The sequence below is a fragment of the Piliocolobus tephrosceles genome, chromosome 2, assembly GCF_002776525.5.
Source record: "Piliocolobus tephrosceles isolate RC106 chromosome 2, ASM277652v3, whole genome shotgun sequence".
Taxonomy (NCBI): domain Eukaryota; kingdom Metazoa; phylum Chordata; class Mammalia; order Primates; family Cercopithecidae; genus Piliocolobus; species Piliocolobus tephrosceles.
The window spans coordinates 36,303,524-36,329,466 of NC_045435.1; the positions used below are offsets into that span (position 1 = coordinate 36,303,524).

The 25,943-nt window shown below is 42.3% G+C and overlaps 1 protein-coding gene across 2 annotated transcripts in view; it reads right to left on the reverse strand.

Annotated features, from left to right (window-relative positions):
* The window catches only part of GPR156 (G protein-coupled receptor 156), an 87,536-nt gene that overhangs the window by 11,057 nt on the left and 50,536 nt on the right, over positions 1 to 25,943 (reverse strand). The window contains exons 3-7 of one of the 2 annotated variants that reach the window (XM_023214309.1): positions 17,573 to 17,702; positions 17,211 to 17,321; positions 10,629 to 10,742; positions 9,252 to 9,347; positions 4,761 to 4,997 (exon numbers count right to left, since the gene is read on the reverse strand). In XM_023214309.1, coding sequence (XP_023070077.1) covers positions 4,761 to 4,997; positions 9,252 to 9,347; positions 10,629 to 10,742; positions 17,211 to 17,321; positions 17,573 to 17,702 — 688 coding nt within the window. Of the gene's footprint in view, positions 1 to 4,760; positions 4,998 to 9,251; positions 9,348 to 10,616; positions 10,743 to 17,210; positions 17,322 to 17,572; positions 17,703 to 25,943 lie in introns of both variants that reach the window. The other variant, XM_023214300.1, reaches the window with a different exon arrangement.

The following is a 25,943-nucleotide window of genomic DNA, read 5'->3' on the forward strand; positions in this document are numbered from 1 at the left end:
CCTGACCTCAGGTGATCTGCCTACCTTGGCCTCCCAAAGTGCTGGGATTACAGGCGTGAGCCACCATGTCTGGCAAATTTTTGCATTTTTTGTAGAGACCAAGTGTCACTGTGTTGACCAGGTTGGTCTCGAACGGGCTCAAGCAAACCACCCACTTCAGCTTTGAAAAGTGCTGGGATTATAGGCATGAGCTACCACACCCAGCCTCATTTTCTGAGAAGGTGTCACCGAATTCCCAGATGGGCTGGGAAAGGCCTTTCTCAAGGCTCTTAACACATGTATATAATTCCTTTCATGTTTGCTCCTCACTAGACCTAGAGGCAGGCCCTGTGTTTAAGTGCATGTTCCCAGCAGTTAATAAATGGATGGATGGATGACTGCATGAACAAATGAAGGAAGCTTTCTTTAAAATGCTCACTGGTCTAGTAGGGGTGCTGGGACGTATACAGATAATTATAAGGCAGATTAGAAAGGCCTGCGCATCTTCAGGGAGGAGCAGATGAAATGCTTTAGGGGTTAGAGGAGAGAGAAAACAATGTCCTACCTCAGGACCTGCCTGCCTCTCTGGGGAGCATAGGGCTGGGGGATGGGTCATATTCAGGTCAGAACAGCAGTGGCTGGCTGACTTCTAGTGATGACCTCAGTGCTTGGCATAAACACTCAGGCATTTCCTGAGTGCCTGTGTAAAGAAGGCTTCTTGGGCCCCTTGTCTCCTAAGTAATGTCATCCATTTCACTTGCTCTCTGGCACTGCCTCGCTGCCCTGGGGGTATCTGTGCCTTTGCTTTCACAAACCCCTCCCATCACAGTCCCGTCTGAAAATTCACTGGCAAGCCGGGCGCGGTGGCTCAAGCCTGTAATCCCAGCACTTTGGGAGGCTGAGACGGGCGGATCACAAGGTCAGGAGATCGAGACCATCCTGGCTAACACGGTGAAACCCCGTCTCTACTAAAAATACAAAAAACTAGCCGGGCGAGGTGGCGGGCGCCTGTAGTCCCAGCTACTCCGGAGGCTGAGGCAGGAGAATGGCGTGAACCCGGGAGGCGGAGCTTGCAGTGAGCTGAGATCGGCCACTGCACTCCAGCCCGGGCGACAGAGCAAGACTCCGTCTCAAAAAAAAAAAAAGAAAATTCACTGGCAAGAAGGAACCCAGTCTTGCTGCAACCCCCAACCCCTACCCAGATAGCTCTCCTCACACACTTCCCCAAATTTACTCAAATTACTCAAATTACTTTCCCAAATTCTCTTCTACGAATACACAGTGCAAGTATCACAGGGAGAATCATTCTACCAAAGACCTCTGAGCCAGAGGGGAACACACAGAAACCAAACAAAACCTCAGTTACTTTTATATTTTGAAAAAGAACTACTTACCTTCTAAACCTAAAATACAACAGACTACAAAATACAGTTTTTAGTTTCACATCATGATCAGTTAGTTCCAGAGGAGAAAAAAAAACACAAGGGAGAAAACGGAAGAGGAAAGACAGAATAAGAGAAAGGAAGCTTAAGAAAGCTAGGAGGGAAAGACAGAGTGAGAGAGAAGGAAAGCAAGCCCAGCGCTGTCCATCCACCCCATTCCTGTACCTCATAATCATTCGATTTCCCTTCCCAATTCAACAAATCAAGTGCTTGTTGCTTAGTGAAAACCTGGGAGGCAGATTTCAAGCAGTACTTCATCCTGCATTTTTGTGTGTAGATTAGAGTAGCCAGATGTCACAACTGTCCTAGCTGCTGAGGACTCAAACACCAGGCAAAGCAGAAGTGATGTGGCTGAGGTTTAGGATGTAAGCCGGGCCGTGGTGAGAGATGAGGGCGGAGAGAGGAGCCGTAAGCAGGGCGTCATCATGGAGACTGCCAATTCATTCAGTTTTCTGACCAAGGCCTTTTTTGTTCAGAAACGCTTTCCTCTGATAGCTCCTTGATAATGACTTCTGCCCCAAATTATTTTTTTCTCTTTCAGAGACTCCTGTCAGCTCTCAATTGTATTCCTAGATGTTTTCCATGTTTTCTTTTTCGTTTTTTTTTTTTTTTTTTAAGACAGATTTTCACTCTTGTTGCCCAGGCTGGAGTGCAATGGTATGATCTTGGTTCACTGCAACCTCTGCCTCCTGGGTTCAGGCGATTCTCCTGCCTCAGTCTCCCGAGTAGCTAGGATTACAGGTGGATGCCATGACACCAGCTAATTTTTGTATTTTTAGTAGAGATGGGGTTTCACCATGTTGGTCAGGTGATCCATGACCTCATGGATCACCATGAGGTCAGGTTTCGAACTCCTGACCTCAGGTGATGCGCTTGCCTTGGCCTCCCAAAGTGCTGGGATCACAGGCATGAGCCACTGTGCTTGGACATTTTCCATATTTTCTTATCTAGTCTCTCATTTGTTTCCTTATTTTCTGTTTTCTTAAAGTAATTCACTAGTTCAATATTTTGTAGTGTCTAATTGCCCAGTTAATGCTTCTATTGGGATTTTAAATTTAATACCATATTTTTAATTCTTATTCAATATTTTATTAAGATTAGGGTTTTTTCATGATGGTTTGCTTTAGTCAAAAAGAGACAATATCCTTTGAATTTTATTGACAAGTCCAGTATCTTCTAAACACTTCTACTTCAGAGGAAGGCAGCTTCTCTAAATCTTTAGACATTTGTAGTCCTCTTCTTGTGAACGGCAGATTCCCTTCATAGATCATTTCCTCCAGAATTTATGGTCTTACATGGAAAGAGCTGCATTTTCCTAGTATTATAACTATATTCTCTTAGTCTTTTCCTCATGATCACAAGAGGGCTGCCATAGCTCTAGGAATCACATACATTCAAGGCAGGAAGAAGGTAAAAGGGGTGATATTAGCCATGCTTATCACCTTTTTCAGGAAAGCAAAAGCTTTCTCAGAAGCTTCTGAGAAAACCTCTAGTGCTCAAAATGGTGTCATATAGGCACTCCTATCTGTATGGGAAGGTGGCAAAGGAAGCGTTTAGCTGTGACAGTCTCTATAGTGCAGGCAAGCAAGGAAGAAAGGGGTTAGCAGCTCTGTCCCCCAGGCTGGAGTACAGTGGCGCAATCTTGGCTCACTGCAACCTCTGCCTCCCAGGTTCAAGCGATTCTCCTGCCTCAGCCTCCCGAGTAGCTGGGATGATAGGCATGCACCACCATGCCCAGCTAATTTTTATATTTTTAGTAGAGATAGAGTTTCACCATGTTGGCCAGGCTGGTCTCGAACTCCTAACCTCAAGTGATCTGCCTACCTCAGCCCCACCAAGTTCAAGGATTACAGGTGTGAGCCATTGTGCCCAGTCAGAGTTTACCCTTAAAGGGTACTTATTTCAACAAAAAAAATCCTCCTTTTCCTCTGCCAGTAATCAGTCAACCAGACCACTCTGCCCTGATAGTCAACAGGTAGCCTGCTGTCAGGCAGGGCTTGCTTGTTTATGGAATCAGGACTGCCCTCTATCCCTCAGCACCAGTTCTCTGCATCGTTGATTGCTACCAGTCAACAATGTTGGCGGCAGGGCCTAAGGGGTGGGCTTTCCAAAAGGTCCCTGCCTACTCCCTTCCCCCGTCTCCCAAGGAGAAACAGTCCTTGCTTCTCAGAGCCCATTTCTGCCTCATCCCAGACAAACAAGCCTCAGCTCTAAATGGCTTCCTTCATTCCGGTTTTTACAGCATTAAGATTTGGCAAAAATTCCTCCAGTTTCTGGCACAGAGGCAATATCCATCCATCGTTTCTAGTGCTGCTGCTACAGATTTTTCCCTATTTATGTATTCTGTTGAGTACTGTAATGAGGATCTGTGACAGAGAAGAATAGTAACAGGGCCATGCCTGTGTCACACCATCATGCCCCAAAGTGCACTCGTCCCTTTCACAAATACACTGTAACCTGCCATCAGCCAACACTTAAATGATCAGTTAGCTCCCTCATGAGGAATTAGTTTAGTCAACTGGAAGCTGCAGTGGGAATCAGGACAGGGTCTTGAGGGAGGAGTGGGATGAGGGAGGACTCAGAAGGAAGGAAAGGAGAACTAGGAGGGAAACAAGAAGGTGCCTAGTGCCAAGTGCATTAACCTAGATATATGTGGCTCAGTGGTCCCCAGGGTGCAGCATGAACAATTCCACACCCCTTTCCTTTCTGAGCCTAAGATTCCTTCTCTGTTCCCTCTGACTCCCTTTCTTCTTTGCTATCTGGCTATTTCTGCTTCTGTCTTCCTCCCTCATTTGATTTTTTAAAATTCCCATAATATGAAACATATTTTTATTTAGTTTCTACCTCTCCTTATTGTAAAAAGCAGAGAAATGTTCTATATTTTCCTCCAATAAAAAGAAAGGAAAAGCATTTTAAATCATAAAGTTCTATCCAAATGGATTTTTCCCTGTGAGTCTGCAATCCCCAAATGGAAAAATATAAAGGTTCCTTGCTCCCAGGCTAGTGAAAGAAATATTACTAACATGATGGGAATGAGTGCAGCAGGCCAGAGGGGGGGTGGAAAAGCAGGACTGTGAGGCAGCCCCCGCAAGGGGACAGGCACCACAGGTGTGAAGAGTGCAAACAGGGGCTGCCACCACTGCTTGGACCACTCTGGCCTGTCCCCCTTGCTGACCAGGACAGTGAGGAAGGACAAAGGCAACCAGCTCACTAGGATCCCCTGTCTGCTTTCCGACTCTCCAATAAGTGGCATGGAAAGGTATCAGTAGGAAAAAAAGAGCAATTTGTCAGTGAAAAACTCTGGAGTGACTAAGAGGACCAGCCCTGCAAAATCCATACCTGGGGAATGAAGATGAAGCAGTTGATTGTAGTTGTACAAACAAAGATCCCTCCAGATGTGAGTCCAAAGACCAGGTTGGGCCAGGAGTGCAAGTATCTGGTGACTACAAAAAGCAGCCCAGCAGCCAGTACAAGGAGGTTGACCCCGACCATGATGGTTAAGGACTGATTCACAGGAGGAGAGCTGACATGGCCAGTCAGGCCAGCCAGGTAGGCACCATACAGCAGGAGCAGGCCCTGGGGGTTGAAGAGGTGACGGAGGCTCAGAGAAGTGAAACAAGAGGTCAATGAGCAGTAGGTTTGCAACCAATTTCCTCATCTGTAAAATTAGGATAATAATACTTACCTTAAGGACTGCTATTAAGATTTACTAAGATATCACATAGGAAAACCCTCAGGGCAGCCCCTTATACCGACTAGGTACTTAATAAATGTTATTGTTTCTCTGCTTCGCTGAGAATTAGCTTATCAGAAATCAGCAAATCAGCCATTACACAGGATTCTTCTGAGACAAGGCACAGGACAGGATCATGTGGGTGGGTTAGTATCCCTACAGAAAGAGCTGTTGGGCACTAGGAGGACAGTGGGCCCACAGAACCTCTGGTAGTAAGTGCTTCCACAGCCATTGTCCGGTGTTGCCCTGCACAAAGCTGAGGGTGCACAGGGAAGCTGAAAGTGACCTGTGATCTGCTTGTCAAGTCACGTGCCACAGCCAGGGCAGTGCCCAGAGGAAGGGGCTCTTTTCTCTAATTTGCCCAAAGGCACCATCTGCTTGTCAAGCCTCGCACCTGCAAGACTGCATCTGACGAGAAGGGATGGGCCTTTTAAAAATTTACACAAAGGATCTCCACAGGCTAGCAGCGGGTTTGTGCCAGTGAGTGTTTATGGGAGATGAAGGGTAAAAAAAAGGGGAGAAAAAAGGGGAGAACAAAGGCAGGCTGGGACCCAAGCAAGACTGTGGGGCAGGCATAGGCAGCAAAAGCTCCATCTATAGTTCTCACCCTTTTTGTGACATTTCTTGCTCCCCTACAAGGAACCCAGGGCCCTATTCTTTTCTCTTTTCTATGAATATAAACCTGCTCTGAGTTGTCATTTGTACTACAGAGAATATAACTCATAGCATCTTAAAGTGCTGCCCCCTCCATAGAAGCTGCATTTATACAGAAATCAAAGCAATAGTCAATAATACATAACATATAGATTCAATTAGGTTCACCTTTCTGACTATGTGCACAGTGCCATGGTAGGTGTAGGGCAGAAAATATTGACACAAAGAAGTCATGGTCCTGGCTTTTAAGGCACTTGGTCTGGTAGGTAGATTTAAGGTAAGCACAAACTTTTTTTTTTTTTTTTTGAGACGGAGTCTCGCTCTGTCGCCCAGGCTGGAGCACAGTGGCCAGATCTCAGCTCACTGCAAGCTCCGCCTCCCGGGTTTACACCATTCTCCTGCCTCAGCCTCCCGAGTAGCTGAGACTACAGGCGCCCGCCACCTCGCCCGGCTAGTTTTTTGTATTTTTAGTAGAGACGGGGTTTCACAGTGTTAGCCAGGATGGTCTCGATCTCCTGACCTCGTGATCCGCCCGTCTCGGCCCCCCAAAGTGCTGGGATTACTGGCTTGAGCCACCGCGCCCGGCCTTTTTTTTTTTTTTTTTTTGAGATGGAGTTTCACTCTTGTTGCCCAGGCTGAAGTGCAATGGCATGATCTCTGCTCACTGCAACCTCTGTCTCCCGGGTTCCAGTGATTCTCTTGTCTCAGCCTCCCAGGAGCTGGGATTATAGGCATGTGCCACCATGCTGGGCTAATTCTGTATTTTTAGTAGAGATGGGGTTTCACCATGTTGGTCACGCTGGTCTCGAACTCCTGACCTCAGGTGATCCACCCGCCTTAGCCTCCCAAAGTGCTGAGATTACAGGCGTGAGCCACTGCACCAGCCTAAAAATGTTCATGTGAACATCAGAACGTGACGATGCCATGGGAGACGAGGTGGGGGTGGGACTGTGGGATTCAGAGGGAGAACTAATAATGAAAGTAAGGGCAGGTATCAGCAGGGCACCTGCTGAAATCATATGACATGGTCAACTCCACCTTCATGGGTGGCCCTAAAGAATATATTTTGGAGAACTGGTTGTGCCAGGAGGGAAGGAGTCAGCATGGAAGAGATACCTTCCAGGTTCCCCTAATGCCCAGTGTCCCAAATGGGGCCTGAGGGCCAAATGTGGCCACCCTGAGATCTTCAATGACTGGAGGACACATAAGTCAGGAGACCAGGGAAGCCCGACTTTTGGGTAACTAACGCCATCAGGTGGTATTCAGCAGAGTTGGATCATTGCTAATTTAATTAAAGGGAAATGAAATTAATTCTGCGATTTTGAAATGTTCAGATATGATTCCACTAAAAGATTTTAATTCCATTAAAATTCTTGTTAAAGCGGCAATGGGTGTGAATCAAGTATACATTCTTGGCTGGTGTTTGAGTGAGTCATATCTGATCCTTGCATATCACTGGCCTTAACTGCTGAGAAGTGTAGGGTAAGGGGCAGTTGACAGACTCAGGTGGGGGGTCCTAGAACCTAATGTGGAGATTGAGGTCCTCCTGAGGAGCTTCTCACTGACCAAGGAGTCTATGGGGTCTGGCTCAGTAAGTTTCCTGATGCTCCTTCCTTTTCCTTCTTTTTCCTACGGAAAGATACTACAGTAAAATAAAATGGAAATGGGAGTATAAAAAAAGGCAATGGAGAAAATAAATCAAGTTGAGTCACAAAGTAAGTAGCTATGGGGGAAGTGCTAGCTTTCTGGGCTGGGGAGGACACACTCTTCTACAGGGACTCAAGGAACCAACAGAGGCAATGTATTTTCCAGAAGTGTCTAGGGGGCAGTGGAAGAACAGTAATAACAATATCTAACATTTATTGAGCTCTTGCTATGGACCAGGAGTGGCTGAAAACTCTTAACATGAATTAACTCTTTAGAAACAGAACAGTTCTGAGGGGATATTATCATCATCCCCATTTTAAAATGAGGAAACTGAGGCTCAGAGAGGTTAAATGAGGCTCAGGGTCAGCTAGGCAGGGGCGGAGTCAGAATTCAAACCCTGATCTGTCACAACTGAAGCTCATTTTTTAACCATTAGCAAGATTCTGGAGATCAAGAGCTGTTCACTTCCTAGAGTCTTCTTTTAAAAAATATTTCTGTCAAAGTAATATTTGCACATAGTTAAAAAGGAATGTTTCCCTGCCCCACTTTGGCCCACCCCTAAGCCTGTTCCTCTGAAGCAACAACTTCTAATACTTTCTTAGTGGTGGAGTGGGTAAAGTTTACTCTTTTTTTTAAAATTTTTTTATTGAGATGGAGTCTCACTCTGTTGCCCAGGCTGGAGTGTAGTGGCACAATACCAACTCACTGCAACCTCCGCCTCCCAGGTTCAAGCGATTCTCCTGCCTCAGTCTACTGGATTCTCCTCCTGAGTAGCTGGGATTATGGGTGCACACCACCACACCCAGCTAATTTCTGTATTTTTAGTAGAGACAGAGTTTCACCATGTTGGCCAGGCTGGTCTCGAACTCCTGACCTCAAGTGATCCACCCATCTCAGCCTCCCAAAGTGCAGGGATTACAGATGTGAGCCACTGTGCCCGGCCAGAGTTTACCCTTAAAGGACACTTATTTCTACAAAAACTCCTCCTTTTCCTCTGCCAGTAATCAGTCAACCAGACCTCTCTGCCCTGATAGTCAACAGGTAGTCTGCTGTCAGGCAGGGCTTGCTTGTTTGTGGAATCAGCACTGCCCTGTACCCCTCAGTACCAATTCTCTGTCTCTCTAAGCTGAAAACCAGCTGTTCTGTTCTAAGGATTGTCCTCAGTGCTCCATGCAGGTATCCTCTACCTTCTGGAAATAATATCCTACTTCTGCCCATCTAACAGAGACAAATGAGTCTAATGGTGAGAGATTTGGGGCAGTATGGGAGACAGTGTGAGACGGCTGGAACCCCTCAAAGGGCCCCATGAATGCTGCCATCTGTCTCAGAGCCAGCCTTACTTCCAAGCACAGCGAGAAAGTCAGGTGGGTGAAAGGCAGCAGGACACCTTGGCCCAAATCTTGAAGAAACACACAAGAGGCATAATAAGGGCACTTAGGAGAACAAATAAAGCTGGGTCAAATGTCTCCTCATAATTCCCCTTGCAAGGAAGCTGAAGGGAAAACTGGTATTGTCAAATCAATTAAGAAACCAGACCAATAAATAGGAGAAACAGTGCGTGAATTCCAGATGATGTGGGGGAGGACTGAATGAGGGAGTCTAAAGAGTTGGGAGAGTCTCCCCCAAACAAATAAAAACAGAAAAGTAAAAACGGTCATGGCTTTGAGGTTTATGCATCAACAGAGGTCTCCTCTGAGTTCAAGATTCTTTGCAGACATCACCTTGTTAATTCCTGTAATTCTCTCTTCATATCCATTTTGTTGGTGACAGAGACCATATCAGATGTGGTTACCAACCTTGCATCCCCAAACAAGAGCAATCCAAACATCAGAATACTGGGAAGCACAGAAGTGGGTGCTGGTCAAAGCGCAGGACACGTCTCTCCCTGTCACCTAGAAGGGACACAGAGTCAGAACTGGAGGTGCCCACAATTACCAGGAACACACAGCAGATCTTCGTGAACATCCTGGAGTGTTAATTTTTCTACAGCACATGATTTCCCCCTCAGTATGTAAAAACTGTAGCATTTAAGTGACTCCACTAGAACCTAAATGAGAGTGACTATATGTTAGGAGAACAGATGATAAAGTTGGGCTAACAGCTGTGTGCTTGGTGACAATAGGGCTTACCCCTCAGTTATGTGCTTTGCTACCCCAATCAAATTAGTGCCTCAACAAAATTATAAACTATTTCATTATGCACCTGCTTTTTGCAAATCATTGAATCCTTAAACATTAATCTTGCAATGTCACAATTCCATGATTCTACTGTATTCCTAAGCCCCTTGTGAGGCTGGAGATATACTTTTTTTTTTTTTTTTTTTTTTTTTTGTGGCAGAGCCTCACTCTGTCGCCCAAGCTGGAGTGTAGTGGCGCAATCTCAGCTCACTGCAACCTCTGCTTCCTGGGTTCAAGAGAGTCTCCTGCCTCAGCTTCCCAAGTAGCTGGGATTACAGGCATGTGCCACCATGCCTGGCTAATTTTTGTATTTTTGGTAGAGACATGGTTTCACCATGTTGGCCAGGCTGGTCTTGAACTCCTCACCTCCAGTGATCTGCCTGCCTCAGCCTCCCAAAGTGCTGGGATTACAGGCACCAGCCACCATGCCCGGCCATACTTCTTATTAATTGAATACTATGTACTGGACATGGTTAAGTCTTTTACCTACATTGTTTCATTTAATCTTTGCCACAACCCTATGCAATAGGTAGTAGTATTATCTCAATTTTACCTATTAGGAAACAGACTTAGAGAGGTTAAATAACTTTAGGTCACACAGCTAGTGAGCTTGGTAGGGCTGGGATTTGAACCAGGGTTGACTGACTCCAAAGGCCACCTTAAACTACGACCTCCACCTCTATAATTAGGGGAAGGTAACTGCCGATAGCTGAAAGTTTTAATTATTGATAACGTGGAAGTGGCGGTAACTGCCAGACAGATTCCAGCATGCTGATATCTCACTGTATGGCCACAAAGAGACACTAGGGCAGGAGGAGCAGTGGGAGTGGCAGCAGACAAGGGGAAGGATTTCATGGAAGCCACAGCTCCTGACTCTCCCTCCTCTTGGAGTCCTTTATCTTCTTGTTGCAAGGATGACTCCTGTGTATCCACAGAGGTCAGTCCAGTTTGGGGATGAGATTCCCTGGGGATTTGGCCCCTCACCGTCATACTGACACTGAGAATCTGGAGGCACTGGATAGGATCAGTCAGCACCCATGTCACGAGCAGGATCACATCAGCCATCAACAGGGCTGCCACCAACCCCAGCAACTGCAGGTCTTTGATAATCTGCAAAAGAGTCAACGTCAAAACTTCTCCTTGTTGACTGGCTATATGACACACGGGCTAGAGTATCCCAAGTGCTCTGAGCTATATGCTCCAAGGTCAGCCCTCCCAAGGAGCTTCAAATGTAGCTATCAAAAATGAAACAGACACCAAACATTTATAATGACTTCTATGCTGATATCATTATTAGCATTACACATTTCCATTTGTTTAACTTCTTCATATCCTACCTTCTCCCACAAAGGACTCAAGGTATTTTATAAAATAAATAAACAATTATTTCTATATGTTTATATGAGCACATAGACATGGATGTCACACTACACTGTTAATAACTATTAACTGAGAGGGTGAGATTCAGAGATACAGAAGGAATCATTAGCATTTTCATTATATGCATATGAACTACAGATTGACTTATGATCTTGACTTATGATGGGGTTATGTCCTGATAAAACCATCAAAAATAAAACCATTTTCATCGTAAGTTGAAAATATAATAAGTCAAAAATGCATTTAATACGCCTAGCCTACCAAACATTGCAGCTTAACCGAGCCTACCTTTAATGTGCTCAGAACACTTACATTAGCCTACACCTGGGCAAAATCGCCTAAAACAAAGCTTAATTTATAATGAAGTGTTGAATATCTCATGAAATGTATTGACTACTATGCTGAAAGTGAAAAACAGAGTGGTTGTATGGGTATTTTAAGTATGGTTTCTACTGAATGTGGATTGCTTTCACACCATTGTAAAACAGGAAAACTGTAAGTTGAACTGTTGTATGCCAGGGACCATCCATATTTGACTTAGGATGAAGAGAATGTGTTAGTTTGTGACTACAAAAATAAAATGGAGAAAAATATATACTGTGATAGGATTAAAACATTAAACATCAGGGAAGAAAGAAAATAAAGGGAATTATGATGAAGGCTCAGATGAAAAGTGTATATATAATAGCATTTACTAATTGGAGCAGAAGAAATGTGGATCTGAGCTTTTGACAACCAATGAAAAGAAAGAAGCACAACCAGTTATATGATTCAAAGTGTTTGTAAAATTAAAAACAAACCAATTGCCTAATCAAACTGTTCAAAACCAGTGAAAAAGGGAAACTACTCAAAGCAAGCAGTGAAGAAAGACACATTTTGTGTAGGCATAAAATAAACACGAGACTTCTCATCAGATACAAGGCCAAGTGAGAAGACAGTGCAGGAATATCTTGAAAGTACTGGAAGAAGAAAAGAAAATTTCAGTCTAGAATTCTATACGCAGTAATATATCTTTCAGAAATGAAGGCAAAATAAAGACTTTTTCAGATAATCAAAAGCTGAAAGAATTCAGTAGTAGCACACCCACACTGGAATGTTAGATATCCTTCAGGCAAAGGAAAATAATATAAGACCAAAATGTGGATCTATACAGGAAATTAAGAACACTGGAAAAGGTAACTAAACAGAAAAATACAAGATTAGTTTTCATTACTTAAATATCATTAAAGAAAATAACAAAATTTAGCATGTTGTCCTGGGTCTTAAAAATAAAAAAATAAAATATTTTAAAAGATAATTGATTTATTAAACAAAAGAATTGTATGGGGCTTATAATGTAACACCAAAGATAGGAATAGGGATAAAAGGAAGCACACTATTGTACGGTACTTATACATGAATGCCAATTATGCAATTTTATAGAAATTCTTCTTGAAATTGAAAAGAAGGGAACAGTTCCCAACTCATTTTATAAAGCCAACATTACCCTGATACCAAAACTAGAAAAATATATTATAAGACAACTACAGAGCAAAATGTATGAAAAACATGAATGTACAAATTCTAAACAAAGTTTTTATAAAAATGAGTCCAAAAATTAGGAAGAGGATAATGTATCATGACCAAGTGGAGTTTATCCCAGGGATGGAGGTTAGTTTGACACCCTAAATCATTTAACATATGGGCAGATAAAGAGATAAAGAGCAGAAGTGTAGAGATTTTTAGAGCAGTAAAACTACTCTGTAGGATACTGTAACAGTAGATATATGTCATTGTACATTTGTCGAGACCCATAAAATGTACAACACCAAAAGTGAAACTTAATGTAAAGTATAGACTCTGTGTGATAATGATGTAGGTTCATCAATTGTAATAAATATACACTCTGATGGGGAATATTGATAATGGAAGAGGCTATGCATGTGTGGGGAAAGAGTGTACATGTAAAACCTCTGTACCTTCTGCTCAATTCTTATGTTAACTTAAAACCACTCTAAAAAATAAAGTCTATTGCATAAGGGTTCAAAAAAAAAAAAAAAAAACATTTAACATAATCCACCATGTGAATGAACTAAAAAAAGAAAAACCATATGATCATCTCAATAGACCCAGAAAAAGTTTTTGACAAAACCCAACATCAATTCTTGATTAAAACTCTCAGCAAAATAAGAATGGATAAATATCCCCAGCTGGATAAATGGCATCTACAATAAAACTACTGCTAACATCATTCTTAGTTTGGAAAGACTGTTTTCCCCATAGGATCAAGAATAACAAAGGTATCTGCTCTCACCACTTCCATTCAGATTGTACTATTGTTTCTAGCCAGTGCAATCAAACAAGAGATTGGAAATCATTTATCTTTATTAACTGATGATATGATCATCTATGTAGAAAATCTGACAGACTCTATAAAAAGCTCTAGAGGCCGGGTGCGGTGGCCTGTAATCCCAGCACTTTGGGAGGCCGAGGTGGGTGGATCACAAGGTCAGAGATTGAGACCATCCTATGAATGGTGAAACCCCGACTCTACTAAAAATACAAAAAATTAGCCAGGCGCGGTGGCGGGTGCCTGTAGTTCCAGCTACTCGGGAGACAGAGGCAGGAGAATGGCGTGAACCCAGGAGGCGGAGCTTGCAGTGAGCTGAGATTGTGCCACTGCACTCCAGCCTGGGCGACAGAGTGAGACTCTGTCTAAAAAAAAAAGCTGCTAGAACTAACACGTACTTTAGAAAGGTTGCAGTATACAAGCTAAGCATATAAACATTAATTATATTTATGTGGCCAGGCACGGTGGCTAATGCCTGTAATCCCAGCACTTCAGGAGGCAGAGGAAGGCGGATCATCTGAGGTCGGGAGTTTGAGACCAACCTGGCCAACATGGTGAAATCTCATCTCTACTAAAAATACAAAAATTAGCCGGGTGTGGTAGCAGGCACCTGTAATCCCAGCTACCTGGGAGGCCGAGGCAGGAAAATCGCTTGAACCCGGGAGGCGGAGGTTGCAGTGAGCCAAGATCGCACCACTGCACTCCAGCCTAGATGACAGAGGGAGACTCCATCTCAAAAAAAAAAAAACAAAAAACAGTAATTATATTTCTATATATTAGCAACAAACAACTGGAAAGTGAAATTTAAAAAATAATAACATATAAAACAGTATAAAATATAAAATACCTAGAAATAAGTTTGATGAAAGACGTGAAAGAACAATATTGAAGAGTACAAAAAAAGATGAGAAAAATTAAAGAGCTAAATAAATGGGTTCATAGGAAAAAAGATACACATTAGTAAGAAGCCAATTCTCCACAATTTCATCTATTAGATTCAACATAATCTCAAAAGAATTTTTGTAGAAATCAGTAAACTGATTCAAAAATTCACATGGGCATTCAAAGGACCCAGATTAGCCAAAACAACACTGAAAGAGAAGAAGAAAGCCAAAGAACTAACACTCCCTGATTTCAAGATTTAATATAAAGCTACAGTAATCAAGGTAATACGGTATTGCTGTTGAGACAGACACATCAGTGAGACAGAATGGAGGGTCCAGAAATAGATCTACACACCTATGGACAACTGATTTTCAACAAAGGCACAAAGGTAATTCAGTGAAGAAAGGACGACCTTTTCAACAAATGGTGTTGGAACAATCAAATGTCTGTATGTAAAAAAATAAAATTCAATCAATACATTATACCATATACCACAATTAACTCAAAATGGATCATAGGCTTAAATGTAAAAGCTAAAACTCTAAAATTTCTAGAAGTAAACACGAGAAAACCTTTTGGGGCCTTAAGTTAGGCAAAAATTTCTTAAATATAATACCAAAAACATGATCCATAAAAGAACACACTGGGGCCAGGTGTGGTGGGTCATGCCTGTAATCCTGGAACTTTGGGAGGCTGAGGCTGGTGAATCACTTGAGGCCAGGAGTTTGAGACCAGCCTGGCCAACATGGTAAAGTCTCTACTAAAAATACAAAAAACAAACAAAAACCTAAAAACAAAGAACACATTGGTAAATTCGACTTCATCAGAATTAGAAATATCTTTGAAAGACACTCTGAAGTAAATGAAAGTAAAAGGAGTAAAAGAATAAACTGGAAGAAAATCTTTGCAAATCATACATCCGATAAAGGGTTTGTATCCAGAATATAAAAAGAACTCACAAAACTCAATCATAAGACAACAAAAAATCCAATTTAAAAATGGGTGACGCTGGGTGCGGTGGCTCATGCCTGTAATCCCAGCACTTTGGGAGGCCAAGGCAGGCAGATCACGAGGTCAGGAGTTTGAGATCAGCCTGGCCAACATGATGAAACCCTGTCTCTACTAAAAATACAAAAATCAGCCAGGCATGGTGGCAGGTGCCTATAATCCCAGCTACTTTGGAGGCTGAGGCAGGAGAATCACTTGAAACCGGAAGGCGGAGGTTGCAGTGAGCCAAGATCATACCACTGCACTCCAGCCTGGGTGAAAGAGTGAAACTCTGTCTCAAAAAAAAAAAAAAAAGGGTGAAAGATTTGAACAGTTTGCCAAAGAAGGTGTATGGATGGCAAATAAGCATGTAAAGAAATACTCAATATTGCATTAGAGAAATGCAAATTTGAAACCATAATGAGATACTACCACACATACCTATTAGAATGCCTAAAATGAAAAAGACTGATCAAATCAAATGTTGCCAAGAATGTGGAGGAAATGGACTCTCATACATTGCTCGTGGAAATGCAGAATGGTACAACCACTTTGAAAAACAGTCTGACAGTTTCTTAAAAAGTTAAATATACACTTACCATATGATCCAATCGTCCTACTCTGAAAGTATTTTTTTCTAAAAAAAAAATTAGGTTTTCACCCAAGAGAAATAAAAGCCTATGTCTAAACAAAGAGTTTGTACATGAATGTTCATAGCAGCTTTATTTTTAATCGCCACAACTGGCAATAACCCAAACATCCATCTACAGATAAGCAAATGTGTGTCTATGCATTGTAATATTACTCAGCAATAACAAAGAAAGAACTACTGATGCACACAACATAAATAACTATAATATTCATAAAAACAATTATGTGAGTAAAATAAGCCAGAGAAAAAAGAGTCCATACTATATGATTCCATTTATAGAAAACTCTGGAAAATGCAAACTCATCTACAGTGACAGAAAGCACATCAATGATTTCCTGAGGATAGGAACAAGGGATATAAAGATTGGACAGGAGAGGGAGATAACAAAGGGTTGCAAGGAAGTTTTTGAAGATGAGGGATATGTTCATTATGCACCATGTTTCTTGGTTGTATATCCATGTCACAATTTATCAAATCATATGCTTTAAATATGTGCAGTTCACTGCATGTCAATTATACTTCAATAAAGCTATGTTTAAAAAAGAAATCAGTGTTCTTGAGGGATGAATGCAGTTTTTGTCCTTTCAGGCAATCGTCTTCACAGGTATGGTTGCTCACAGCTGAGCTTTTGGTAAGTATGCACCATTCAATAACATTTGCTAAAAAAAAATTCCCATCATTCCAGAGAAGTAAACACCAACTGAATGATATATTGGGTCTGGGCAGGGCCTATACCCAATGAGGATACTGGTCAGGAATTGAGGTTTGAGCAGTCTCATCAGACAACCTGAGAAAATGGGGAAATATGGTTAAGTTGATGACTGATCTCAGGGACATGTCGGTGATCTGGCTGCTACATAACTTAGGGTTGATTCTTCCTGCTCTTCCTTGCTCACTTCTCTGGGCACATCCTTCTCTGCCTTCTATATAGAAAAGAACTGGGCTCCAGGGAAGGAAATAACTACTTACTTGCTATAGTTTCTCTGTAATCATTCTTCCTCCCTTCACTTCCAGCTCACACCTGTGCCAAACAACAGTCTCTGGGTATCTTGTTTGGCCTCACACTGGTGCCAGGTATTGGCCAGCTCACATGTCCCCACAGGGCCTGGGGTACATAGGAACCAGAGCCCATGTTTGAAGCCCTATCTTCAACAGCAGTGATCCACAGCCTTCCAGGCCTGAGGCCTTATGAGGCCGCATGATTCCAGGGTTTGGAATGAGAAACAAGAACTTCGGATGTCCTGAAAGGGGCTAGGCTCAGTCACCTGCATGAGTTTCTCTAGCTGTTAACTAATGCTGAAGCTGCCATCTACAATCAAGCATTGTGTACTTGCTGTCTACTTACCACTCTCTTGTCCGGCACCCTTTGGGTAAACACCTTGTAGAGTCGCCAGCTCTTTCCCAGAATGGGGCCAAACACAAGGGAGGTCCCAATGCACAGCATGGACAGTCTTATCTACAGGTGGAGGGGGACAGAAGAGTCACAAGAGGAACCTTTGTCAGTTCTCCACACACTCTGATTTGCAGGGTCTGGGTCCCACAGAGGGCATGGGGTACAGAGTGAACCTCACCAAGTGTTCTGCGATTGCCTTGAGAAGTGCCCACACCAAGGATAAAGGTACCCACCACCCATGGGAGCAGCTGGTTTAAAAAAATCATCACAACTTTAACATTTTAGTCAAAACCAAATTTTAAAACTTCACCTACCTGAATGAGAGTTTCCATTGAGCTCCCCACTAAAACATCTTGAATCCCAAAGAGGTAAGCGCTACTGTAAGTCAGACAACTGCCCAGTAAGGTCACAATGTTCAGATTGGGACTGGACATCTTCACAATCCTAGAGGGGATCAGGAAGAAAGACACTTACAGCCATGACTTTTGCCTTGAGGCCAAAGACCTATGAGATCAAAGCTTCCTCACCAGCATAATCTCCAGTGCAGCCTCGGAGTGAAGGACCACTGGGAAGAAAGCACTTTACAGCCCTGTGAAAACTTATGATTTCTTTAAATTTGTTTTCAAAAAGAACTAAACTCGGGCACTTATTGCTTGTATAACTCCAAGTCTTTTAAAAGAAGGCTGACTACCTACAAACAGGTGGTACTGGAGAAGAGTTGGGATTTTATCCATGAAGTTTATGGTTGCTAGGGGACTGCCATGTGCAGCTTAGTGAATTAATAACCAGCAGGTAGATACCCACAGAGTTTGGAGCCCTTAAAAATGAGCTGTAAGGTAAACTACTATTTGGAAACAGTTTTTTTTTTTTTTTTTTCCATATACTATTTGCTTTATTTGATATGTAAACCGTTTTGAAAGTGAGAGGGAGATGTGAATAATCAGGGGTTCAGACAAATACCCTGGGCACCAACAGAGGTTCAGGATGTGAACTGGTTAACCTAAGGGCAACGCCAGGGTCACACTGGACAGTGACTGATACTAATTAATTACAAGTAACAAGAAAGAAAGCCATTGTATTTAAGAATTGGAATCTAAATAGTGAATATAAATGCAACACTTCTACTAAAAGTCATTTGATAATTATACTTTGCTATACTTTTATTTTTAAATCATAACTAAGGAGGAAAGCATTCTTACCTATATCTCTTGGTGACCTGGCAGGCCGCCTTAAAGGCTAGGGCCAAGGCAAAACTAGCCACTTAGTGAAGCTTGTTCTAACCACAGGCAAAGCACCTAGGAGGCACTAAACAGTTTGGCAGTGCTGGATTTGCAAACATCATAACCGCCATGAGCACAGCTTAGTTACTTTGTGTCTGGCATTGTGATACATCCATACACACAAGAACACCAAACCACTGTTCCAGGCCCCAGGTACTGTCACCATAGGCCAGTGAGTCCAGTTGAGCTCAACCTTGTTTTGGGGCGAAGATTTTCTTATTTTTCTAAAAGTGAGAGCAACTTTCATGCATACCCTTTCTAAAATGAGAATAATAATTATATGATCTACCTTCAAAGAGTTGTGAGGATTTCATGAGGCAATATGGCAAAATGCTTGGCACACGGCCTGGCACATAATAGGCATGTTGCCAACATCAGCTGTTTATATTATAATCTCATTGTCCTCCTCTTCCAGGTTTTAGAAACCTAGGAATACCTTTTCCTTCTGTTTCTTTATCAGAAATACCCAATCAATTGCCAGGTTTCATTCACTTCTTCTTTTTTTAAAAAAATTTTTTGAGACAGAGTCTCACTCTGTTGCCCAGGCTGGAGTGCAGTGGCACGATCTTGGCTCACCGCAACCTCCCCCTCCGTGGTTCAAGGGATTCTCCTGCCTCAGCCTCCCGAGTAAATGGGATTACAGGCGCCCGCCACCACGCCCAGCTAATTTTTGTATTTTTAGTAGAGACGGGTTTCACCATGTTGGTCAGGCTGGTCTTGTACTCCTGACCTCAAGTGATCTGCCCGCCTCGGTCTATCAAGGTGCTGGGATTACAGGTGTGAGCCACTGTGCCAGGCCTCTTTCACTTCTTATTTCAAAGTCTCTGAGCTTTCTCTTGCTCTCCATCCTTTTTTTTTTTTTTTTTTTTTTGAGTCAGAGTCTTGCTCTGTTGCCCAGGTTGGAGTGTAATGGTGTGATCTTGGCTCACTGCAACCTCTGCCTCCTAGGTTCAAGCAATTCTTCTGCTTCAGCCCCCTGAGCAGCTGGGATTACAGGTGCCCACCACCACACCAGGCTAATTTTTGTATTTTTAGTAGACAGAGGGTTTTGCCATGATGGACAGGCTGGTCTCAAACGCCTGACCTCAAGTGATCTGCCTCAGCCTCCCAAAGTTCACTTTTCTTTTCTTTTCTTTTTTTTTTTTTTTGAGACAGAGTCTTGTTCTGTTGCACAGGATGGAGTGCAGTGGGGCAATCTTGGCTTACTGCAACCTCCATCTCCTAGGTTCAAGCGATTCTCATGCCTCGGTCTCCCCAGTAGCTAGGTTTACAGGCATACGCCACCACACCCATCTAATTTTTGCATTTTTAGTAGAGACGGGGTTTCACCATGTTGGCCAGGCTGGTTTTGAACTCCTGACCTCAGGTGATCCGCCCACCTCAGCCTCCCAAAGTGTTGGGATTACAGGTGTGAGCCACCGTGCCCGGCCTCTCCATTCTTGATACCATGTTTATCCAGGATACAATCATGTTAGGAGCAATGGAACTGGAGTCGAGGGTAACAGGTGGGTATACCAGCTCTGCCACTCACAGCTGACTAAGCCTGTCTGACCAGGAAACAGGCTCCTATTTCCTCACCTGTAAAATGAAAATGACATCATCTTTTGTATCTACCCCACAGGTTATTGCAAAGATGAGATGATGTATGTGCCAAAACTCTTCGCAAACTTTAAGATGATGAAAAAATACTACTTTTTAGATTTTTGATGTAACCTTCAGCTCTCAGTAAACACCAATTTTTCCCTGTTCTAGTACATTCTGTACATTACATTCAGACTCATTAATCTTAACATACCACCTTTCTCATTTAGCAAAAGAGCTACATGTATAAAGAACAATCTTCTATGGTTTACCTTAAGTCTCCTGTATCCAAATTTAAGATCTAGCCCTATTGTATGATCCACTTATTCATTCGGGTTTGCCTCCTCAGCCTCCATGTCTTCAGATTGTGGACTTATGGAGAGTGATTTTCCTTAATTTCTTTATCTCTCCACAAAAGAAGGGGAATATATGGTGAATATTAACTACAGAAGTAAGAACAGTGCTAACCAGCAGCTTCACAAAGCATTTTTTAAAGAAAAGTACTCCATTAGAGAGACCAGTGCTGACACTGATTCAGAGCAGAGAGTACTGCTGACCTGGCATCAGCCGCTTGGTGCAGTCAGAAGTTTGAGCAATGGCACAAGCAGTGGGTGGACTCCTGCAAGACCCATAACCCGGCTATTCCTCCCCATGGCCATTCTCATGTTCCTGCACATAAGCCATGACTATCTGACGGTGACCTCGTCACCAAGCAACTGCCTGGATTTCACAGCCACATGTCTGTTTGGTCTAGATCACTGATCGGTAAGTTTCTCTCATAATTTTTCTTTGGACCCATTTTATTTGAGTACCACTATACAATCAGTTTTCCTTTGAGTGATACAGTACTGCATGAAATCCTGATTGAGGATTCCTTCTCTTTCTGATTTAGCTAAGAGGAACTCAATTTAGTCATTTTCCACAAAATATACATTGAATAGTTTTCATCTCTCAGACAGTGATGCTAATTCATTATTCAAATAGACATACTATGGACTTATATATGCATATTGTGACATTTTTCCTGAGCAATCTTACTGAAAACTTGCCTCAGGGAACAAAAGATGAATACAAGATGATTTCCCTTTTTTGTTTGGCCAAGTTAACACCTGTGAAGTCACTGAAAGGTGAATCATCTCCAATTCAGCAGGTGAATTATGTATGTCTGGGGAATGTCTTTGCCACATTGGTAGGAATTCAGCCACCAATGTCATTTATATTTTTCTATTGAGCTAAAAGATGAAACCTACATAGTTGAATATTTTAGTCAGTCACAAACACATAATTTCCACAAAGCAAATAGATTTCAATATTGTATACTTAATTACAGATAGCCAGTACTATCTAGAATACTTGTCTTCCATTTATGAAGAGTAAAATGCCTGAATTGTGTTACTGTCAGTCAGAAACAAGGTGAAGTTTTTTTTTTTTTTTTTTTAAAGGATTATATAGCTATCTCATTATCTCTTCCTCTTCATTTATTGAGTGGAAATGTAAGACAAGAACTTTCTTGATTTTTCTATCCTCAAGTGAGGTTTCAATACATATAGGTAAATATCAAACTACATCTGCAAAACCTGTATAATTCTGCCTTATCATTTCAATAGTCTCTAATGAATTCAGATGCTTAAGTGACATCCACCTGCTCAACGGTATGATGTTGCAAAACTTTATCAAATGTTACTTTCTGAACTTGGCAGTTCATTTTATTTGGAGTTACTGAGTTGGAAAACATGGCCAGAGAATGGAGCACAAGGTACTTGTTGGCATGCTGTGACTAACAGAAAACTTTCCTAAGATGTCACAAGACCATGCTCTCTAAAATGCTACAAAAATTGATGTAAATCATATCACTGAGCTTTAACCTATCCAAAACCAAATATGAATGTCTTTCCAAAATGCTTTCTAATAAAACAATTAAGATTTAAATTGTGAAAATGTATCCGATTTTTTTTTATCAACTTACTATTTTGGATCCATGCTACAATGGGATTATAAATCTATCTCAAATAAAACTCCAAACAGCTTTATCATAATGTTATCTGATGTGTTTCAGCAAATTTGATCTTTTAATATCTTGCTTATTTCTAATGTATACACTAATCTGCACCCAATTAAAATTCTGCACACCTCAAGCTACTATTAGTGGGACCTCTAACCATTTGTATTTAAAGTGTCTATCACAAGGCCTGACCCCATTCCTTACTCTCGTGCCTGGGCCATCATCCTAGTACAACATCCTAGGAGATTTCATTAGCCTTTCAGCCTCCAGAGTTCTAAATTATTCAATCATAATGATTTCACTTTATTCCTCTTCAGACACCCATCCCCAGGTTACACTCTGGGTCTTAGGGTCATTCAGTATGGTTCCCCTTCAGGAATTTTAAATACCAATATCCCAACACCAATTTGAATACAATCTGTTCAAAATTTAACTCCAAGCCTCCCCCTCAATCGCTCACATTCTTCCCCATTTCAGATAATGGCAACTCCACCTTTCAATTTGCCTGAACCAAAAACCTTGGAGTCATCCTGACTCTTGCTCACCACCCACATCCAATCTGTCATAAATCTTGTTGGCTCTATCCTCGAAATACATCCAGAATCTAACTCCTTCTCACCACCTCTGCTGCCACCACCTGATCAAAGTCTTACTTTGCATTTCTTATTTGGATTATTGCAACAGCCTCCTAACTGGTCTCCCTGCTTCTACCCTGGCACTTCCCTCAAGTCTATTTTCAACATAGCTGCTAGAGTAATCCATTAAAGAGAAATAAGATCATGTCACTTCTCTGCTCAAAACCCCACAATGACTCTCTATTTCCCAGAGGGAAAGCCAGTCTTTAGCAGAGTTTACAAAGCCTACACATTTGATCCCTGTTGTTTCTCGACCTCATTTCTTACATCTTCTCCAGACCCACCCCACTCCAGCCACATGCCTCCTTGCTGTTCCTTGAAAACACCAGGCACTCACACACTGCGAGGCTTTGAAGTGGCTGTTCTCTCTGCCTGGAATATTTCAATACATGGATCTGCATAGCTCATCCTCTTTCTCTCCTGATTGTGTGTTCATATGTTACCTTCTCAACCAGGGCTATGATGACAACCCTATTTAAAATTATACCCTATCTGTGGAATTCTGAATCCTCATCCTGTTCTATTCTCTTCCCCTGCCCTCATCCAACCATAGTACTTATTACCTTTTAACATATTACATAATTTACTTATTATTATGATTTTGTTTATTGCTTTCTCCTCCCAATAGAATTGTACATGATGTACTCCCAGAACTAGAACACACCAGAACCTGGACACTGAAGGCACTCAATAAACATTTGAGGAATAAATGAATGAGGGTCCTACCCTCCAGCCCTGTCATGTGCTTACTCCTACCACATTTGTACATTGACAGCCTACAGACCTCCAGTCACTTGGTTCTTTTGCTTCCTCATAGTCTATCAGTCTCTCTTCCTATCTCAACCCAATTTCAGATCCTTGGTTGGTCATCTGAACTGTTCTCTCAATAACACCCAATTCCCTTTTCAAACAAGCCCTTCTGTAGCATCTGCCCAGTAAAACTCAGATCACAGCCACAATCCATTGTCTGCTTTTGCATCCAGGCAGCTGAGAGGTGCAGGAGAATAATAATTAGACAACCTTGCAGATTGTTGCCACCAAAACTGATGTTCTCCAACATCAATCTGCCAAGCTTACTATGCCATCCATCTTTTTATTTATTCTGAGTTATTTCTGTACATTTTCTTTGTGAGTGACTCACCTCACAGGACTCAAAGAAATAAGAGTATGTATCTGTATAGATGATGTCCTCAGTCTAGGTTTGGTGCCATCTTCTATGTCTCTACAACACCCCAGGGTCTATGTGCATCAGTACAATTGTCATGTTATATTACTGCCTTTTAATGTTAGTTCCACTGGACAGTTTCTACTCCTCAAAACCCAGGCTGTTTCTTGTTCTATAACTCACACCATAGCACGGTCTTTGGAAAATGCTAAGTGTTCCATAACCATTTGTTGAATGAATTCATTAATGGATATGGAAACCCCTTCTCTTCTTCCTTTCTTTGTCCTCTTCCCTAATCTTATTTTTCACTGGCAAAGCACTCTCCTGTTAGGCAGAAGGCTGAGGGCTAGGCATGTGTGCCATAAGGCTTTTAAACTACCAGAGATCTGTGAGAGTTGAGGGGGGGAGTTAGGAACTTGTTCAATGCCTATGTGTTAGAAGGGGCACATTCTGGGTAATTGTAGTGGTTTCAGGGTGATCCCCACGGTCCCCTGGAATCGCTGATAATTCCTTGGAATTAGTGAACACAAGGGCCAGATATATTTGGGGGGCTCTGAGTGCTGTGGATGCTGTGAACTTCCATAGACACTGGGTTTTCACCACGTTAGCAAATCTGCATACCCCAAACCCTCACTAAAAAGCTTCACATTCTGGGTAAGCCCTTCCTTTGCTTTCCCTCTCAGCATAGAGCTGAAAGGAGTCTAAAAATAAATGAGAGAAAGCATCCTAACAGGATGCCTGTAAAGCTTTTTCCTCTCTCATTCTTTTTGTTTCTAGGAAAGTGTAGCACCTTGGAGGAGTGTGTATATTCACATATGCCCATGTGTATATATGTTTACTTGTCTCCAATGAGATAGGGCCACTTGAAAGATTCTTTGCCAATGGCTGAATTCTTGCTGGAGCATTCTCCCAGGAAATGCTTTTGTCCAATATGTTTCTCACATTGTGTGTTGAGGGCCACGTAGGCCCAGAGATATGATGATAGCCCTTGTCAAGCAATTGATGGATGAGATCGCATCTTCACGACCACACAGATTACAGACTCTCAGTAGACATCTGCATCAGAGGTTAACAACATGCATCCCACCCCCAGGCTTCAGAAAATCTGCTGATCTTGGACTGAGTTGCTGCTTGCAGCTGGGCTAGGAAGCATGCATTTTTACACCCTTGAAGCCAGTAAATTATATCTTTTCACATCCTTGAAGCCAGTAAATTTGTAAATTATGTTTTGTCATGAGCCAAACATTCAGCACCACCTCTTGTCCTGGGTGGGCCTGGCCTTTCCAAATCAGCCTGCTTTCCTGTAGTCCTGCTTCGTTTCACATGGAGAGAGGGAGCTCCTTACCCCGCACTGTCAGTTCAGGCCCATAGCTGCTGAAATTGCATGTGGAAGAACAAAGACATTCTGCCCACAGAATAGCTGAATGGTTAGCAGTGCTTGGACCTGATGAAATCAAAGGTCTCTTCTAGCTTCTCCCTTCTCAAGTTATGCCAGAGACAGTTTTTTTTTTCCTTTTTTTTTTTTTTTTTTTTTTTTTTAGACAAAGTCTCATTCTGTTGCCCAGGCTGGAGTGCAGTGAGGCGCTCTCAGTTCACTTCAACCTCCGCCTCCTGGGTTCAAGCGATTCTCGTGTCTCAGCCACCCCAAGTAGCTGGGATTACAGGCATGTGCCACCATCCCTGCCTAATTTTTGTAATTTTAGTAGAGATGGGGTTTTGCCATGTTGGCCAGGCTGGTCTCAAACTCCTGGGCTCAAATGATCTGCCCGCCTCGGCCTCCCAAAGTGCTGGGATTACAGGTGTGGGCCACTGCTCCCAGCCCAGAGACAAATTTCTTTTCTCTATCCTTAGCTTATTAATAAGCTGGTTACACTTTGCATTTCTGCCTCTCTTTCTTAACCAGGAAGAGCAGGCTGACTTGGTTTACCAGAGGTGCAATAGAATTTACATCCAAATCAATCAAATAGTCAAACGAACAAAATATTTAACTATAAGTGTAAAAGTAGACTTGCTAAGTATCGT